We start from the raw sequence: 21,264 nt of genomic DNA on the forward strand, positions 1-21,264 counted from the left end.
TTAGAAATTAAAAACAAAACAAAACAAAAAAACCCCCAAAACCACTGGTCCTTCCCACAGCTAGTTTGAGAATCACTTGCCTAGATTACAAAAAAGAAAACAGGAATTGAGTACTAATTTACCTTTCATATGAGATTGAAGTATTCTTTGCTTATTAACTGAGAAGTTACTGTTTTGCCACTCTAGAAGTAAAACAATAAGTTCGGTAGAAAAAACAAATAGCAATAGACTTATTTTCTGAGAGCTACTGTGCAAGTGACTCTGTGTAGAGAAAAATAATGTATAACGTAGGTATTTCTATTCCCTTTTAAGCAATAAGAAACAGCTTAATCACAATCTTAGAGCAAATTTAGTGACAGAACCAGGATTCGAGTGCAGGTTTGTCTTTTTCCAAACTCTCTACACTTAACTGCACTGTTCCTTATTAATCACTAGATAGACCCATACACAAATTACTTCATAATCAGGCAGAAAGTTTCAAGTGCCCTATTGACACAGTGTTAGAAGTGAACTGGGTAGGAGAAAGTATGTGGGGTCTCCCATTCAAAAGTTCATCAGTCTTTACCATATTTAGTTTGGGAAAATCTTAAAGTATGTCAAAATATCAGGTAACAGCGAGTCAGCATTTTGGAAGGCAGTTAGGAATGGGGAAGCAATAAGTAAGTTCTTCTACGATTTTTTTCTATCTATTCTGATTGTAAGAGCAGTACAGTTAATGTCTCTTTAAAATTCTGTTGACATCTGTCCTTGCCAAGCTGAAGAATGGAATAGAAAGGCTAAGCCTTTTGTGCTTAAACACATACTCATTCATTAGTAACTATTCCAGCTTATGCTGAGCACAGCTAAGCTACGTTGTTCTTCTGGAGAATGTTCTTGCAAGTTAAAATTTCATTGGCCCTATACTTTAAGAATTTCTTAAAAACATCAATTGTACAGTATAAATTAAATCTAGTTTAAATCAACTTAATTCTATTTTTACTAGCAAGGTTTTTTTCTTTAAAAAAAGGATTGTCTAATTTTTTACAAAAACAATCTCTGCATATTTTATACCGTATATATGAGGTGATTGAGATTCTGACTTGATCAGAAAAATTCCTCTACAGTGTCCTTTCTATGTCCTTCCTGTGTTCACTGTAACAAAAACATTACTAGCAGAAGCATTTCCCCTTTACCCAGTTCCTGTTCTCTTATCACAGTTCTATCTCTCCACACTCCCTTCCTGTCCTGCAGGAAAATTTTAGAGAGCAGGGAAAGATTGCTAAAAGTTTGCCCTCTATCCAACACTACCTCATCCAGTAGCACATGCGTCTAATTCTTTTTGCATATTTATCAGTTCCCTCCCCAATCCCTTTTCCATACTTTTTTCTGTGGACAATGGATTAATGCCAGCGTGCTTTTCCTCTAGACACTCCAAACCATACAAACCCATTCAATACAAGTCACAGTAGGACTGAAAGTTTCACCGTCTTTCCCCAGAGCCCTTTCTACGATGCTGAGTCAGGGGTGGAATGGAAACAGATGCGAATTAATTTTTTCCCCACCTGTGCTATACCTTCCCCATTACCCTTCCCCTACCAGCCACTTCTTTGCCACCCTTCCTCTATCTTCCCCTCAGAACAGCTACAATTTACTGAATTTATGTTAGAAACTGTTTACATATATTAGTCCATTTTCATCCTCTCAACTCTTATGAACTAGTAATACTAACAGCAAACATTGGAGGGCTCATTATATGCCAAAGAGCGTTTTAAGCATTTTACACGTAACCCATCTGATCTGTGTGGTTGTTACTCTTCTTCACTTTTTACAGATAAGGAAGCTGCAGGTAACTGGCAAAGCCAGAACTGAATCATGTCTGCGTGGCTCTACAGCACCCTTTACATTATACATTCTCACCCCATAATCATTATTTTCAGTCCCCGACCTGGTGAACATTTCACCGTCTCACCTCTGGTTTCCTCATCCTTTAATTTTCTCTGTCTCCCTCCCTGACCCCCACTTTCCTTCTGCCCCTTCATCCCACAGCCTTCCCACGTTCCTCCCATTGCCTTATCCTCTCATTTTCCTTGACCCCCACATTCCTGTCTCAGTTATTCCTGTGCCCTCCGATCCTTGTCTCTTTTCTTGAGACCCTCGTCCCTAGTGTTCCCTTAATTCCTCTTAGTTTTTAAATTAATTCCCCCTTCTTCCCCAGGGTCCTCGGCCCTCCCGGCTCACTCGACGCTCTCACTCCGGGAGCCGTCACTCTCCCGTTTCCCCAGCCCAAAGCCATCCCGGAGGGGAGGAAGAGAGCGCAGCGCGGCGGGCCCGGCGTCTGAGGGGCGCCGCGGGGTCGTCCTGCTCCCAGGCAGCCCCCGGGCGCGGTGCAGTCTGGGGGAACATGGCCGCTTCCGGTCTCCCTCCCGGGCCGGCGCTGGCCTGACCGCGGCCTCTGGCCGGCGCACTCCGCCCTCCGCTCCTCCCGCACTGCAGCCGCGGAGGTCGGTTCAGCCTTTCCCTCCCGCTGTCCCCGCCGCGCCATGGAGAAGAGCTCGAGCTGCGAAAGTCTCGGCTCTCAGCCGGCGGCGGCTCGGCCGCCCAGCGTGGACTCCCTGTCCAGGTAACCAGAACGCCCAGCGCCCCGCCCAGCGTGCGAGGGGGATGGAGAGGGGCCGGGGACCCGCTGCATCGTGCCGCACTCGCGGATTCTGGTTCCTGAGGCTGCGCCGGAATTTCTTCCCTGGGACTTGGAAACCACTTCTTCCTCCCTCTCTGGGGCGTAGAGGCCGAGGAAAAGGAGGTTAAAACTCGCTGCTGCTTTGTCGGTTCCTCTACCTTTCGTATTCCGACCTCGTTTTCTCCCCGGTCGAGGTAGCCCCAGTTCTCTTATCTCTCATTGCCTCTCAAATGTTTTTTTTTTTTTTTTGAGCAGCCCTTCCCCCTCTTCCCCTCTTGCCCATTTCCTGCCTTTCTCTCTTTACCACTCTTTACAAAACCATCCTCCAGTCTATCTTTATTCTTCCATCCTTTCTTATGTCTTTGGTTGGGTTCTTGACCAACCCTTTCCTCTCTTTTCCGTCGCTTCCCTTCCTTATCTTTTTACACGCTTTCTCCTACACTCTGATTTTCTCCCTGCCCCCCAATTTTGCTTAAAATATGTAAATAAAAATGCCCCCTGTGCTTCTTTTTACTAAATCTTCCAGCTGAAAGTCGTTGTCAAGGAATCTGAGTAGTTCTATATCGCCAGTGATTGGTTTAAGAAAGCAAAATGAGTGATAGCTTTCTTCCTTCTTGGGCTACGGATTCTTCAGGTTGTCGTTTCTCTTGTAATGGATGGGAATTTTATCCTGCAATTTTGAGGAGGACTTTAGTTTATGCAGCTTTGCAGAGAGAGCTGTTGTGAATATTAACTAGACATGTTTTGGATGCAGTCTTTTTCTTTGGCTTTAAAATAGTGATTTAAAATTTTAATAAGAAATAATAGAAGACCTGTATTTGTTATACAGCCACAGTGCAATCAGGTTCTTTCCCATTGAAAAATAATCTAATTGTTATTGGAGAGTTATTAGAGATTAAATGTTTGTGTGAAAGCAGAATTTTCATCTTGTTCTTTGAATAAATTGAAGTTGCTCTGTCTTTTAATTTATTTTGGGCTCTGCTAAATATGAGGGGTACTGTCATTTTTTTTATATTGGCATTCATTACCTCATTAGGGAACCACTGACTGATTCTATCATTCTAAATTCGATTCTTTTCCTATATGCACTCAGAGTTCCCTGCTCACCCCTTTTTCAGAGTCCTTAACAAGCACAGTGTAATTGTTGGTTTAATTGTCTTCTCTACTAGGCTATATAAGCTAGTTGAGGCCAAGGACCATATCTTAGTCATCTTCATATCCCGAGCACTTAATATAGACCCTGCATGACATAGGTGTTCCATAAATGGTTTTTTGAATTTGTAGATTGAATTATCTAGGAGAGAAGAATTTTTCTTTGTGTTTGGTTATGTATGTTGTACATTCATTTTATGTATTTTTTTTGAATTCTGTATTGATTACTGAAAAATTTAGAAAGCTGGGGATTTACATGCTCAGCTGTAAAATCCTTCATTCAGAAAACAGGTTGAAAAATTATAATATTATGGGAAGTTACAAATAACAACTATGGTTCAGAGTAGAATATAAAGAAAACAAAAGAGGCAACCAGTACTCTCATCCAAGGGAGAGGAGTTAGAACCACAGGAGGCAGCATAGTATGTTAGAAAGAAGTACTGGAAGTCAGGAGGCCCCCATGCTGAAGTCCCTGGTTCAGCTAGTTCATCTTTTGAAATAAGTAGGTTGATCTAGAAAATCTATAAGGTCCCTTGAAACTCTAAAATTCTATTGTTTTTGTGTTAATGACAATACTTACTAAGATGAATGCATTCTTTTCAATTACTAAGATATTCCCTTTACAAATAATCTTTGTTTTGGATTTTTGAAATTACACTAAATAAGTATTGTCTGTTATTATTACAAACTGATGTACCTAACTGTGCTATTTATACACATTCATTTCCTTAAAAAATAAGAGAAAATCCAGTGAGTTTAAAGTTTATGTATTTTAATATCTTAATAAAAAGTTATTCCTGACATATGAATTTGAGAAAATTAAGGTCTCCTCCAAAGAGTTTTGAGTATAGTAGATTAGCCTCATCCTCTCTGGATAAAAAGTAAGTAAGACCCCCTGATTTCCACAAGAGAATGCCAGCTTTCATTCCTGTCCTTTGGAAGGTATAAAAATAATTTTTATTAAATGTCTATCCTGGCAAATTAGAAGATACCCTTCTAAATGCTTTCATACCTTTGATTTCACTAATCATCATACCTGTTTGTGGCACTCTCTTTAATGAACGTACATAATAGCTGCATTATAAACACTTGTTAGAAAGCTTAATTTTGAACTTAATCTAGGCTAACACTCCATCACAGGTGATTCTAATACACAGCTAGGGTGGATTATTGTGGTTCTAATAGCTAAGTGTCTTTCTAGATTGTTTAAGATTTTACTTTTGTTAGCTTGTGGCAAAGCAAAATATCGATATTTGGACTATATTATCTCAGCCTTTTGAAGAAATGTTGCCTTTAAGTTGTAGCTTATTTTTATGCTTTCTGTTTTTATATAGAGGCTCAATTAGGAAATTGTCTTGTGAATTTGTTTTGATATCTCCTGCAAAATAATAGTTAATAATAACGTTTAATGTGTCACAGAATGTGTTTTACACAATAGATTGACATAAATTTCTGCTGAATTTAGCTATAAGGAAAATTGTTCATGAAAAAAATTATGTATGCCTTCCTTTTTGTTAGAAAGTGGAAACTATGTGAGTGAATCAGTCTCTCCAGTTTAGCAAAAAATTTAGTCCAATTTATAACTGCAGTTCATAATGTACTCATCTCTAGTTTCAAGTACTTCTGCTATTAGATGAATTCAATTTAAATAGTGATGGAGTTTGGATTTGTTGTCCCCTCCAAAACTCATGTGGAAATTTGATCTCCAATGTGGCAGTGTTGGAAACTGATTGAGTCATGGGGGTGGATCCCTCATGAATAGATTAATGCTCCTCCTGGGCGTGGGGGGATAAATGAGTGAGTTCTCACTCTATTAGTTCCCGCGAGAGCTTGTTGCTTAAAAAGACCCTGGCACCTTCTCTCTCTCTCTCTTGCTTCCTCTCGCCATGTGATCTGCTTGTACCCACCAGCTGCCTGCCACTTTCCACCATGAGTAGAAGCAGCCTGAGGCCCATGCCAGATGCAACTGTCCCAGAATCGTAAGCCAAATAAACCTCTTTTCCTTATAAATTACCCAGTCTCAGGTATTTCTGTTATAGTAACACAAACGTACTAAAACAAATAGTATGTGTTATGTTTAAATGTATTAATTGATAAGATGTCTTAAGCCCTTCTGGGTAGTAGGAAGAATGTGATTCTGAAAAATAACACACCAAATCTGGTTGTCCATTAAAATTTTTTTTAACAAATTTTTGTTTTTATTGAAACAATTGATTATGCATGTTTGTAGGGTACAGAGTTGACTATTGGAACTGTGTGAAGTATGTGATGATCAAATCAGGATAATTAGCATATTCATCATTACAAAACGTATTCATTCTTTGTGTTCATTAACCAATTTCTTGCTAACCAATCTCCCCCTCCACCTTTCCCACCTCTGCTGACCAGTTCTCTTCTCTCCTTCTGAAAGTTCAAGTATTGTTGTGATTGTTATTTGTTTCCTCCCTTCCTCCCTTCTTCCCTTGCTCCCACTTATGAATAAGAACATACAGTTTTTCTCTTTCTGGGCTTGGCTTATTCCATTTAATGTAATTTTCTCTAAACTCATCCATATTGCTGTGAATGGCAGAATTTCATTCTTTTTTATGGCTGAGTAGTATTCCATTGTGTATATATATACCACATTTTCCTTTTCCAGTCAACCATGGACATTTAAGTTGATTCCATAATTGGGTATCGTAAGTAGAGCTGTGATAAATATGGGAGTGCAAGAATACCTTCAACATGACAATTTCCATTCCTTTGGGTATATACCCAGTAATGAGATTGCTGGATTGTATGGTAATTATATCTGTAGTTGTTGGAGGAAACTCTGTACTGTTTTCCATGATAGCTGTGCTAATTTACAATCCAACCAACAGTGTAGGAGGGCTCCCCTTTCTCCACATCCTTGCCAGCATTTGTTAATTTCTGTCTTTTTGATAATAGCCAATCTAACTGGGATGAGACTATATCTCAGCTGTTTTGATTTACATTTTCTGATGGTTAGTGATGTTGAGTATTTTTTCATGTACCTGTTGGCCGTTTGTATATCTTCTTTTGAGAAAAGTCTATTCAGCTCCTTTGCTTGTTTTTTAATCAGATTATTATTATTTTTTATTGTTGACTTTCTTGTATGTTCTGGATATTAATCCTTTGTTCGATGTGTAGTTTGCAGATATTTGCTCCCATTCTGCAGTTTGTCTTTTCACTCCGTTGATTATTTCCTTTGCTGTGCAGAAGCTTTTCAGTTTGATATAATCTCATTTATTTTTCTTCTGTTGCCTGTGCTTTTGGGATCTTATTCATAAAGTCTTTGCTGAGTCCTTCATCCTGAAGGACTTTGTTTTCTTTGTTTTCTTCTAGAGTTTATAGTTTCAGGTCTTATATTTTTTAAGTTTTTTAATCCATTTTTTTTTTTTTTTACATCTGTGGTATTCTTGTTTAATCCATTTTGAGTTGATTTTGGTATATAGCAAGAGGTACACGTCTAGTTTTATTTTTCTACATGTGGATATCCAGTTTTCCCAGCAACATTTATTGAAGAGCTGTCCTTTCCCTAAAGTATGTTCTTAGTGCCTTTGTTGAAGATTGTTTGGCTATGATTACACGGATTGATATCTGGATTCTCTGTTTCTTTTCTGTGTATCTGTTTTTATACCAGTACCATGCTGTTTTGATTACTATAGGTTTGTAGGATAATCTGAAGTCAGGTAATGTAATGCTTCTGGCTTCCCCCCCCCCCTCAGGATTGCTTTGGCTATTTGGGGTCTTTTGTTTGTTGTTCCATATGAATGGTAGTGTTATTTTTTTCTGTTTCTGTGAAGAATGTCATTGGTATTTTAACGGGGATAGCTTTGAATCTGTAGATTGCTTTGTGTAGTATGGACATTTTCACAACATTAATTCTTCCAATTCATGAACATGGAATGTCTTTTCATCTTTTTGCATCCTTTGTAAATTTCTTTCAGCAGTGATTTGTAGTTTTTATTGTAGAGATCTTTCACCATCTTGGTTAAATTGATTCCTAGGTATTTTATTTTTTTGGTAGCTATTGTAAATGGGCTTACTTTCTTGGTTTTTTTTTTTTTCCTTCCGGCTAATTCATTATTGTAGTATAAAAATGCTACTGATTTTTGTATGTTGATTTTGTATCCTGCAACTTTACTGAATTTGTTTATCAGCTCTACTGAATTTGTTTTTCAGCTCTAAGTTTTTTGGTAGAGTCTCTAGGTTTTTCTATATATAGGATCATGTCATCTGCAAACAGGGACAATTTGACTTTGTTTTTTCCAGTTTGGATGCCCTTTATTTCTTTCTCTTGCCTGATTGCTCTGGCTAGTACTTCCAATACTATGCTAAATAGGAGTGATGAGATTAGGCATCCTTGTCTTGTTCTTGTTCTTAAAGGAAAAGCTGAAAGCTTTCCTTTCAGGATGATATTGGTGGTGGGTTTGTCATATATGTCTTTTACTGCGTTGAGATACTTTTATACCTAATTTGTTGAGAGTTTTTATCATGAAGGGATGTCAGTTTTTGTCAAATGCCTTTTCCGCGTCTGTTGAGATGATCATATGGTTTTTGTCCTTAATTTTGTTGATGTGGTGTATCACATTTATTGACTTCCTATGGTGAACCATCCTTGCATCCCTGGGATGAATCCCATTTGATCATGATGTGTAATCTTTTTGATGTGCCACTGTATTCTGTTTGATAATATGTTGAGGATGTTTGTGTCTGTGTTCATCAAGGATATTGGCCTGTAGTTTTCTTTTTTGTTGTATCTTTGTCTGGTTTTGGTATCAGGCTGATGCTAGCCTCATGGAATGAGTTTGGGAGAATGCCCTCTGTTTCAATTTTTTGGAATAGTTTGAAAAGGATTGGCATTAATTCTTTAATGGTTTGGTAGAATTCAGCAGTGATGTTATCTGGTCCTGAGCTTTTTTATGGTTGGGCGACTGCTGATTACTACTTCTACTACTTCAGTCTCGTTTTTCATTTTTGGTCTGTTCGGGTTTTCTATTTCTTCTTGGTTCAATCTTAGTAGTTTGTATGCTCCAGACATTTATCCATTTCCTCCAGGTTTTCAAATTTGTTGGTGTATAGTTGTTCATAATAATCTCTAATGGTTCCTTGTATTTTTGTGGTATTGGTTGTAATGTCTCCATTTCCATTTCTGATTTTTCTTATTTGGGTCTTCTCTTTTTTTGTTAGTTTAGCTAATGTTTATCTATTCTGTTTACCTTCTCAAAGAACCGACTTTTTGTTTTGTTGATCTCTTCTACTATTCCTTTGGTCTCTATTCCATTTAATTCTGCTCTGATTGTAATTCTTTCTTTCCATCTCCTGATTTTGGGGTTGGATATTTCCTTGCTGAAGTGGAGGACATTGGGTTAGGTTGTCAAGTTCATGGACAAGATCTTGGATTCTTGGGAGAAGTGCCTGGCTGCCCTCTTGTTCCTTGGCAGAGTGGGTGACCCTGAGTGTCCTCACTGGCATCTAGCTAGTGTCCTGAGACCCTGGTAGATATTTTGTAGTGATCTGAAGGTCCTTAGCTTAAATGTATGACCCTGGGTGAGGTTCCTGGGGGTTGGGATTAGAACCTTAGGCTTTAAGAGGGATACTGAGGTGCTCAAAAGCCCCTCAGCTAGAATGGGTTACCCAGTGGTGTCACTGAGGCTCTGGGCAGAGCCCTGTATCCCCAAGGGAGGCAGCAAGGTACTCTGTAGCTTTGTTATAGAAGTGGACGACAGTGAGTGGTGTCACTGGATTTGTGTGTGTGGCCCTATACTCTCAGGAGGGACATTGGGATGGCAGCATCACTGCTGAAGTGGGGTACTCTGGACAAGCTATTAGCAGTTTTAGGTGGGATTCTTCACCCCCAAGAGGAATGTTGGGGCCCTCTATAGGTGTTCACTTGGAGTAGCCACTCTGGCTGAGGCTGCTGTGGTTGAGGACAGTCCCTTGTAACCCTAAGAATGTTACTGGAACACTCTTGATCTCCTCAGCTTGGGTGGGCTTTCCTGCAGGAGGTTGCTGGGGCTGTGGGTGGGCTGCTGTGCCCCAAAGAGAGATGCTAGATCTCTCTGAAGCCCTTTTGCTGGAGCAGGCAGTCCTGAGTGGGCTCACTGGTTCTGCAGACGTGTTATGTGCCCGAGATAGGTGTATGAGTCCTCCACTACCTCTTTGTGGCTGCATGAATTGCAAGGCTACCTCACCAAAAAAGGTGGGGTTGCCAGCAGTGGCTAGGCACCTGAATTAGGCAGTTTTCTGACTTTGTAACGTGTGTGCGCCAACCCTCTATGTCCTGAGGGTGGCACCCTCACTGCATTGGACTGCCTGTTCCCAGAGCGCAGGATGCCACATAGACACAGGTGTGTGGTTGCCCATTGTTTCTTTGACAACGACATTGATTACTTTTTACTACACAGGAACAAATCGTAAGATATCTTATGCCAAATAGGTGCTTAGTGAATATCTGAGTAAAGGAACGTTGACTGAATTTTCATCAGTCATCTTATCTGTTCCCATTCAAAGGATTAAAAAGTGTTTTTTTCTTTTGAATTTGGCCTGGACAGTTACAACCTCAAGTTCAAGCTGAAGTTATTTTTATGTGAAGCCTCTTGACATCCTGAGCTGATTTTACTGGCTGCATTATCTTTTCTGTGCCTCATCCTGTATTTACTGAGGTTATTATGATCCATTCACCTACCTGTTTTACTGCCTGCTACTCTTGGTTACTTTGGCCCCTTTTCCCCTAACTTATCTTGTTAGTTGTTTTATTTAATGTGTATTTCTTTCATCCTTCATATATCCTCATGCACTAGTTATTCTTGGCACCACTGTTTGTCCAGGTTATGTGGTTTCATTGATTTCTAGCCCATAAATTCATTAGCATTGATGAGCATCCCATATTTACATTTAACTTACATTAAAAAAATCAAAGGGGAAATACACATATTATACTCAAATAAAGTAGTCCCTGATTAATTGCATTTTGCATTGCATTTCTTCTTTAAAATTATCATTATTTGAAAACAACAAATCCAGGATTTCTGTTTCCATGAATTTTGATTATAGCCTGAAGAGGTGGAAGAGTTTCCAAGATTTCTGAAACACATTTTGTCGAAAGGTCTGTCTCATCTTTAGTTTTAGCCTCGAGGTCATTTCAGAGTGTTATGTTGGTAGGAAATGTGCTTTGGATAGTTTTTCCATTAGTGGTAATGGATTTGTGTATAATCACACATCTTACCCATTTCCCTTGCGACTCTTGGCATGTCTTCTGAGGCGGCTGCCCAGGATTAGTGGTAGAAACTATAGCTGCAGAACAAAATGAAGCTACCGGGTTGAACCTACAACCTTGGCATTATTTTAGCACCTTGCGTTAGACATTGAACATATTGGTGGACTAAAAATTACTTATTTTGGATTTTATTATTCCAGGACCCTAAAAAAACTTTAATGTTCTCTTAGGAACTGTGATTGTGATTGTTGCTTTATAATCAGTAATTATTGTCCAGATTTTTCAAAAAGGACATTTAAAGAAATTAATTAGTAACCAAAAGTATGCAAATTAATCTGAAGCTGAGATTGTGCCTGTATACTTTTTCTTTTTTCCTCCTTATGCTATGATCAATAGTTTTCTGTTAGTGTAGATCAGTAGTTCCAAAGTGTGGTCCCTACTGCAGTAGTGTCACCATCCCTTGGGAATTTGTTAAAAATGCAAATTCTTGGGCTCTGTTTTAGACCTAACCAAATAAAAAACCAGTTTGTGTTTTAGCAAGGCCTTCAGGTAATCTTGATGCATGCTGCAGTTTGAGACCACTGCTTTGGATCTTTTGCTAATTGGTGCCTATCATTAACTCCGTTAATAGTTATTTGAAAGGGACTAAGTTAAGGTCTCTGTTAGAGGTACTGTAAGCCTATTCAAAGCATTTTTATAAAAATGTTGACTGAAGTAGTGGAAGGTAAAGTCATCTCTTCCAATTTTATTTTTTATGTCTGATTTTCAGGAAAGATCCTGAGATCTTTTCTTTCTCAGCCATGAGTAACACGGATTGAGTACATTTTCGGCTTTTTGTTAAAAATAGATAATAGTGAGATACATTAGTGGTAACAAGCATTTAAAACATGTGTCATAAAAAAGTAATTCGTGGAGACCATCACCTGAACCAGTAAAGCCTGGATTATGCCAAGGGAAAGAAATGACCTGGATAACAGATGTTCAGAAAGCAGTAAATTAATGCTATTGTATTCAAAATTACCAGCGCCAAAGATTGCATGTGATTCAAGATTTGAGTAGTGGAAATTCTCTAGATTTTAGTGTGGAATATTTTCCCTTATTGAGGACAATGGTTTTGCATATGTAAAGCCCTTGCTATCTTTGTGTCTACTATATGATTTTGTTAAATCAGTGCATAGTATTAAAAACTATTAGAGAGGTGTTAGTCAAGGATAGGGAGTGATTTTATAAGCCTGCTTTCCACAGGCAGTCAGGTTAAAAATGGAATTCTTAAAAAGTAGGATTGGTACAAGGTTATTAAAATAAAAGGGACTATGGAATACATTCTCTTAATGAAAATAATAACTTCAGTTACCTTTTTTGTAGCTTTATTACATAGAACTAATTGTGCTTATCTCTCCTAATTGTGTGTGTGTGTGTGTGTGTGTGTGTGTGTGTGTGTGTGTGTGTGTGTATGTGTGTGATCACTGTAGACCATTAATGAGCAAGCTTCATAATTCTTCCCTTGCCCTAGTACATAAGACCCATGGTAGTAATCGCTGATAATTTTCGTTCTTTCAAAGACTTTTACTTGATATAGATAGCTTTTACTTGATATGAGTAAACTCTTCAAATACTTTTTAGTCTAGATTAAATAAGAGCAGATTCTATGCTTTAAATATAATAAAAACTAACTTTTAAAATATGTTTAATATATATACTTCAAAAATCTAAATACTGATATTTGGAAAATTCTTTTTTTTTTTAAAGTTAGTGTTTAGATTTAGCAGAGTATAACAGAAAATCTAAACTAACAGTGGCTTAAAACAAGAGATATTTTTATTTATTTATTTCACGTAAAAGTCCATACAGATCTGATGTGGTGGATCTGAAGTATGAAGAACCCAGATTCCTTATGTGTAACATTCGAAGGTTACCTCGTGAACCACAATTACTGTTGGAGCTGTAGGAAGGGAAGAAGAAGGGCATATTCCCTTTCTTTAAAAAGCATTTTTTGGGCAGTCACATGGAGTTTTTTAGCTTACATCCAGTTGGCCAGAACATGTCCCATGGCCATACCTAGCCACAAGACAGGCTAGGATATGTACTCTCATCAGGGAGGTCTTTTGCTGAGCTAAGAATTGGAGGTTCTGTCACAAAGGAATAGGAGAGAATGGATATTGGAGACAATCAGCAACTTCTCCCATGGTACAGAAATGAAACATTTAAAAGCAAGAAATTTTGTAAAGTCTACAATAAACACTTCACTTATGCCAGAGAGACTCTTCGATTTGCAAATGCAGTGACTAAAATAGAAAATACACTGAAAGAGAGAGGTGATACGTTGTAGCAGACCAAAAAAGAGAACTTTATTTTGGAACCCTCTGAACTCTGAGTTTAATTTTCTATTTTTTTTTTAATGTATTATTTTGGGCCAGATTTTTATAATCCTAATCTAGGACTATATAATGAAAGTGATACATTTAATAATTGCTAGATCACTAAGTCGTGGGGAAATAGAAATCAAATGAAGAATGATCAACTGTACTATTTTATTTTTTATTTCATTTGAGGAACTCAAGGAATTGCATGATAAAGCAGTGGTGGTGATGAGATTGATGGCCTACTCTGCTTACTCCTCTCTATTTTGGCATCCATTTCTAAGCCATGTTTTATCTCCTCCTAGAATATTGCATCAGGTTCTATGTAGGTATTTTCTATCAGTTCAGTTCTAAGGATCTGGTCTCCATGAGGGAAACACAGCTGGCCACTTTAGGCCATGCTAGTTTATGAATGCTTTTGCCAATATTTTGTGTTTGTTTTTATGTTCTTGACCCAAAAACTTTATTGAAAATCTAGTGAAATCAGTTTTATGCATTCTTGTGTCACCTAACTTAAATATTAATATTTTAAGCATGTAATTTCAAATATAAGGAGTTTAATCATTTGGCAGGGAGTAGAGGAGAGTAGATAAGTCTCCTCTGGATTGATAAAACGTTTATTCATGAGGCTTGAAGGTTACTAGGCATAAGTCACAAAATACATTCATCTCCCTTCTCAGTAGAATTGCTTTTACTGATAGCAGAAAATGAGAAGTTGTTCAAGGAGGGCATTGTCAGGGGTTGTGTATTAGCAAAAGGGAAAATTATTTGCTTATGAGGGGCTAGTGATTATAAGCCATAATTTTCTTGAGGTGAGACAATATGCCCAGCAGAGGTCAAAAATAAAATTTTGCGTAGTACGGATGTCCACTCTTACTGATATTGGATAAAATTCTTTCATTATAACCAAAGTTAGTATATCAAAATAGAAACACCCGAGATGAGCTTTGCTTTCCAAGTGGTAGACAGTTGTTGTAATAAATTACTGCTATTAATATTAATAAACACAATAATATAAATAATCATACTTAACATTTATTGTGTGTTTACTACGTGTAGGACTTGGTGTTAAACCCCTTCTATGCATTTTCTCCTATAATATTCATAACGCTATAAAGTAGACAATATTAATGTTTCCATTTTACACATAAGAAAACTGAAGATTAGAGAGAGCAGTTTGTTATTTGAATCCAAGTTTCACTTAGATGTGGTGCTCAGGTTCAGGCCAAAGCCTTGTAGTTAGAGGGCAGTCCCAGTGCAGGTTGATGGGGGTGATAATGACCAAGACATGAGTTTCCTGGACCTACTGCCTTGCTGAAGAAGGATAAAATTACACAATACGTTAGTGAGTTGAGAGTGGCCATATTTGGAAAGAATGAATGAAAATCTTACTATCCTCTTAATCTTCAAAATTTTCAACATTCAGTTTTACATTTTGAAGATCAGATAAGTTGTGAAGTAAGTAAACACAATGCTAAAGCCACCACCTCATCCCTCCCTCCCTCATAGGCTTTACACAGTAATTTAGAATACTTTACTTCAGGGTTCCTTAAATATCTGAATTCCCCTAAGTTCCTTTGTGTTTGTTTACAGTTAATGTGTTAAGAGCCATTGACATTTGAAGATCATCAGAAGTGAAGATAAAACATCTCAAAAATTATAATGTAAGTGAATGGGAAAATGCAGATAAAAAAATGGACAAAAGTTAATGTTGCCATCAATATTTCTGGAATCCGTATTATCCCAAATGAAATTTTTGCACATCAGTAACCAGTAACTTTAAACTTCAGTCTTAATTCTAAGTCCCGGTCCTTAAAATTCTGTGTTCTCTTCTACCTGGGGAAAACAGTCACTTAGTTTTAGTCATCCAGTAATTTTCCATTAGAATTCTTTGGGTTTCCATGTACTGTTTTCTTCCTTTTCCTTCTTAGTATTTTGCAGTTTGACTTGAGAAGAAGATGACAAAGTTTAAAAATTGTATTTGTATAGAGACTGAGGTTTTCTCTTTCCATCTGCTGATGTATGTTGTATATTTTACTCAAGTTTAATTTTGCTACTGTTTTGTATGTTTCTTAGTAAAAATTACGACCAGTTAGTTAACTGGCCTTGTCCTCTCCTTCTGTCCTTTCTTTACCTGCTCCCTTCCATCCTTCCCTTTCTCTCTTTCCCTCTATTATTATTATTAAATAAATATTAAATAGTATTATTCTTCAGTGTTTAGCATCTACTATGTCCTGCACACTATGGTAGATCCTAAGATCTTGGTGCTGAGATGGGTTATATCATCTTTTTATATTGTTAGGGGCATTAGAGATCATCCACTTAGTGTTTCTCAAGTGTGGATGAGGACCACATGTATATTTCAGTCACCTGTGGTGCTTGGTGAACATTTAGCTTTCTAGGTTCCAGCCCAGCCGTTCTGAATCATTGGGAGTGGTCCCAAGGATCTGTACTTAAAAGTTCGAGAACCAGTGATCCAGATGTTCCATAAGTTTGCAGATGGGGACTAGACCTAGAGAAGTTTAGCAGTTTACCCAAAGGCACAATAAATGTTAGAAGACCAGGAAAGGTTGGTGGGTTTTCTGCCAAGGTCACAGAGCTGTTTAGTTTCAGATGTGATCTCCTGTCTCTTAGTTCTAGACTTTACCAAGTCATGTTGTGATTTTTGTTGGGCCAGACAGCTTCACTGTGTTGAATGGTCTTCAGAACCTTCCACTTATACCATATATAAGATCATAATCAATTCATCATTGTTCCTGAAAAAAAATAACCAAAAGCACATATGGGTTATATACATGAAGAACATGTATTGTTTTTTCATCTTTAGTCAGGTATGTGACTAATTCTGATTTTGAAATCATGGGGTGATAGACTTGGTGTGTCCATGACATTATTACTACCTGAACTTTAAGTTTCATACTTTTGAAAAGGAGGATCTGATTTCATTTTTAAATGAAATAGTAGGCACAAATGTCATAGTGCTTCGCAAACAGTAGATGCTTGGTGAACTGTACGATAACAGTTTACTGTTAACACTTTGTCTTTTTCCTTTGGATTCTGTGAAGTACACTATGAGGAGTGCTTTTATTTGCTTTGTACAGAATCTGATACCTTATATACCAAACCAGAGATCTTAAATAATTGAAATTATTTTATATTTATAACACTATATTTTTCTAGTTGATATTCACAATATCTCAGAGGGACTAAAATTTTCTAAAGCATTTTTTGAACTATAAAAGTTTAAATTAATCTTAGTACTGTGTATATTTTGTATTGTATTGTGTATAGTATATTGATAGTTACTGAATTGTAATCTTACATTAGTAAATGTAGTCATCCTAATTTTTTTTGAAGTATTCTATGATTCTTGAATTACTAAGAAGTTTAACCATAGAATGTCATTACTCACTTTTTCTAGATATTTTGGGGCCAGTTTTAATTATATGATTTTAAAAAAAAATGTCATTTTAAAATATTCATTTCTAATAAGCTTATTATATTTTATAATTATAAATGTTCTTTCCATTAAAAATTTTTTTGCTCTTTTTTTAAACCATAGAATCAAAATTATAACTGTAATAGCTCTACAAAGGAACCTTATCTATTATGTAATCTAACTTCATTTTTTATATTAGGACACTAAAGTTAAGGGACTTGCCCAAGAGTGGAAGTTTTATGCATGTTAAAATAATCTTGTGAGCACACAGAATGACATTTATCCGTTTCTATGATGATATGTGTGAAATGCTTTGAAAACTGTTTAGTGTCACACACATATATTGTCATGATTACTGCTATGATGATAATATGTTCACTGAATTCCTTGTGATGTAATCGAAAATCTTTACTATTTTTTAATTTAAAATAAGAAAGAAAAATGAATGTGCTTGTCACTTGGTCTGTTCTCTTATTTCTTGTTCTCAGATTTTATTGTCTCCTTTATGTATATGGTACTAGAATAGATACTATGCAGATTATCTAAATTTCTCTTAATTAGTTTCTCTTAATCCAGATTTTCACTTTAAATAATTACACAAAATACTCTGGATGATACTTCTGCATTGGAAGACGTGTGTCAGCAGTGTTCTGTGAAAGAAAATGGTTAGCGAGTGAATAAATGAATGAATATTCAGTATTATTCTTCAGTGTAATCTAAGTAGCTAATAGTAAAGTTAGTACATTTTGTGTAGTTTTTATAGTGACAAAACTGTGTCACCTATGTAACCTAAGTTGTTTCTCAGAACAACCCTGTGAGGTAGGTCTTCATTTGAGATTTAAGTAACTGAGGCCTACAGAAATGATATGATTGTCTAGTGTCCCTGCTTTGAAGAGATGGAACTGGAACTTGAATTTTGACTCTAAATGCCAGACTGTTTATACTGCCCAACATAAATCATAACACAAGTGGTAAAGCTTCATGGGGTATTCATTTTGCTTTTTAGAAGAAATTCTAAATATTTGGAAATTAATGACAGGTTCACCTTGTCCAGCCAGCCTAATTATTCAGTGCATACTTCTCTTTTAGAAGTCTGACTCACTTCTGCTCCTAAAATACTTAAAAGAAATGCAGGTATCCTGGATAAAAAATTCATTCTCAGCATGGCTACCAGCGTTTGCTGCCTAAGATTATTTGAGTATTTAAGTGTTTAAAAGAGTAGTGATTATGGTCTTTAGAAGCATTTTGAACTATATCAACATGAAAAATGTACTGTGTGATATGATATAGCACAAGGTAGTGAAAAGTCCTGATCCTTTCTTAGTCCTGGATTCTTTAGTTCTGATTCTGCTTTTTAACTATGACTCTGGATGAGTCACTTGATTTCTCTGAGACTTGATTCTGTATCTGGAAAAAAGGCCTAATGGTAACTTGCTATCCTACCTTTACAGGATCATGGGTGCAGCATGTTCTAGGCACTGTTTTAAGTATTTCACATATTATTTCATTAATTCTCATAGCAGTCCCGCAAAGTATAAGAATTATCATTATCCCCACTTTATAGATAAGGGAACTAAAACACAGAGAAGTTCAGCAACTTCCTCACACAAGGTGGTAGAACCAGAATTCAAGATCACACAAGGTGGTAGACCCAGAATTCAATACTGGGCAATCTAGCCCCAGAATTGGCAGTATGTATGGAGGATAAATGTGTATGAGAGCACTTTGACGATTGTGAAGAGCTATGATAATGTAAAGTATTATTACTTTCAAAAAATATTTGAAAAGACGTTTTCCTCATCCATATTATACAGATAGAGAAGAATGACAAAAGCAAGCAAGAAAAAGCAATGTCTTTTATGATTTATGATTTCTAACAACCAACTGATCTGATAAATGGGGAATAGTATTCAAATTATGGAGGGATGCCCTTGGCTGGCATGAATCACCGAGTGATTCCCATGCTTAGATTTTTTAATTCGACTTTTCCAGGCTAGAAAGAGAAAGAATGCTCTTCTTTTCCTTCTGAATGTTTTAACTTTATGACTGAAGCTAACACATGTGAATTTGAAGTTTGTGCAGAAAAGTTATATCTCATTACATTGTAGGTAAGGTTAGTGACCAATTAATAGTAATCAGTTTCGCTTGTCTTGGAAAAACAAAAAATATCTAAATAGCCTAAAGAATGGATATATGACTTTCTGATTTTAATTATGCATTTAGATTTGCGTGGTGGGGTGGGAACATTACATGAGAGGTCACTCATCAAGTCATAAATTCCCATGTGTTTTCTGTACTTGTCCAGTTGAAAGTGTTTGTTCAGTGGGTGTTTATCAAATAGATTAGCTCCCCTCTTATAGTGTTTTTGCCCTTTTACTTCAATTTGGGATGGAAGTATTTGTTTCAGAGTGTTGTGCTTTGAGCTCTAATAATCTAACCAATTTTCAATTTAGTATGGCACTTCTCTCAGTTAACTGATATATAAAGAACTTTTTCCTTTAGGTTACTTACGAATTCATATGTTTTAACTTAAGCTATTGTTTGAATTTGAATCAGATTTTTGACGGGCTTCTTAGAAGCTTTCTTAAGGGTCTGCTGTGGTTATTGGGATAGGTGCTGGGACTGAAATGCCCCTCCTGCTTTCCAGTGCTCACCCCCATCTCCTATGGACACTCTCAATTTGAGTAGAGTACTTTGGCTTTTACCTGTTTTATTTATTTATATTTCCAGATAAGATCTTTGAAGAAACAGTACTCTGGAGAAAAAAAAAGATGTGTAAGCTATTTTCTGTACAAACTGGTTGTTCAGACTTGCTGCTACATTGTCAAATAATATGCCCTTATTTTTATTTTGGGAGATATAATTGATAGAACTGGAAATAAAATTATACAAATTTAACTGTATCCAGGGTCATGTGTACTTTAGCACTTTGGGATTTTCTAAACTAAGTGCCAATATGTACCATTTGGAAGGCTGTCCCAGAGTTCAAATCCCATTTGTTTCTCTGAAGAATATAGAATGTAGTCTCGTTTCTGTCAATCAGATGCCATGATGATGACAAATTGCTTATGCCACCTCTTTTATCCTATAGATTGGTTAAGTTAAAAAATGCAGGATTCTGGTATAGCTTCTAAAAAAATAATTAAAAGCTGTAAACTTTTGTTTTGGGGGAGTTGTTTTTCTGTTTTGGGGATCCTGCAAATATTCTGACAATAAGTCTTTTGTGTCCCAAATGCTTTATACACACTGCAGGCCTTTTATTATTTTTGTAAATAAAATTTTCAACAGAATGACTAATAGAGCATGAACAGTGCTTATGACACTATAGTCCATTGTGTAAGTACTGAAAGCAAAATTTGCATTCCTAGAAAAGCTGTCCACAATGAGAATATAGAAGGCCTTCTTTAATGTTCTTGAGCAAACATGCCGTGTATGTGCTCAGGACATTACTTAGAAGAAAATACTTTTTAAAAAGAATCTTTTCTTTGCACGGCATACTGAAGAAGAATTGAATTGGCAGTAAGAGTGAAGCGATTTAAATAAGGCAAGTGGTTTAGATCTTATCATAATGATTGTGGTCACTGGTGACTGGAAGTAAAAGAAACGTAACCTCCTAAATCTTCTAGAGGCATTAGTTTACCAGGATATATAAAAAGATAGGTAACTTATTTCCAAGTTTTCACGTTGTTTTGAATTATGAGTGTATAATGCTCATATGTTTATCTGCATCTAACTTTCAGAAATATTTTTTCACTTTTGCATGAAATGTTTTTATTGAATTTTGTAATATTAGATGAGAAGTATGAGGAATATAAATATATTTATGGCATTTTCTGTTCACTATTGTGAAGTACCTCCAACTGTTGGTATAGTTGACAATAAAGTAATAACTCCATTAACAGTCCAGAAAACCACTTGAGCCAGAGAGGGTGAATACGTTGCTGACGGTTACATTGAAAAATACTGGTGGTGGGATTGGTTTTGTGATTGAAGCTTTGGGTAAGTCTTCTGCTTGAATATATTGAAAGCTATATAGGATATGTGTATGTGTGTGTAAATTTTTGCCCCAGTATTTGTGCTTTATATTATGCAATTCATCAGTTAACTGAAACTTTTAAGTTTAAAACTTTGTATATTCAGTTTTCCTAGTGCACATGAAGACATTCTGCAGTATAGATCTAAGTGAAAAGTACTTTCAGGGCTAAAGTGCTTTGCTTCATTTTAATTTAATTAGTGATTTCTTCTTCTAAGGAGACCCTTATTTCTGATTTCATCCTTTTTTCCCTTCTGAAGAGGTGTTCTTGTATTTCCACAAGGCTGTTCGTTAAACACTTTCTACCAGTTTAGTATTTAGCACTAAATACTTTCTATAGATCATGTTTTTTATCCTTATTACAATCTTGAAAGGTATCATTATTTTATACATAAAGAAATA

General features: G+C 36.5%; 1 protein-coding gene across 3 annotated transcripts in view; it reads left to right on the forward strand.

Moving 5' to 3' along the window:
* Window positions 1-2,377: 2,377 nt before the first annotated feature.
* MTMR2 (myotubularin related protein 2) overlaps window positions 2,378-21,264 on the forward strand; it is a 115,379-nt gene continuing 96,492 nt past the window's right edge. For all 3 annotated transcript variants that reach the window (XM_063092720.1, XM_063092721.1, XM_063092722.1), the window contains exon 1: window positions 2,378-2,599. In XM_063092720.1, the coding sequence (XP_062948790.1) occupies window positions 2,520-2,599 (80 nt within the window). In that variant the 5' untranslated portion in view covers window positions 2,378-2,519. The remainder of the gene's footprint in view (window positions 2,600-21,264) is intronic.

Source organism: Cynocephalus volans, chromosome 4, assembly GCF_027409185.1.
Source record: "Cynocephalus volans isolate mCynVol1 chromosome 4, mCynVol1.pri, whole genome shotgun sequence".
Taxonomy (NCBI): Eukaryota; Metazoa; Chordata; class Mammalia; order Dermoptera; family Cynocephalidae; genus Cynocephalus; species Cynocephalus volans.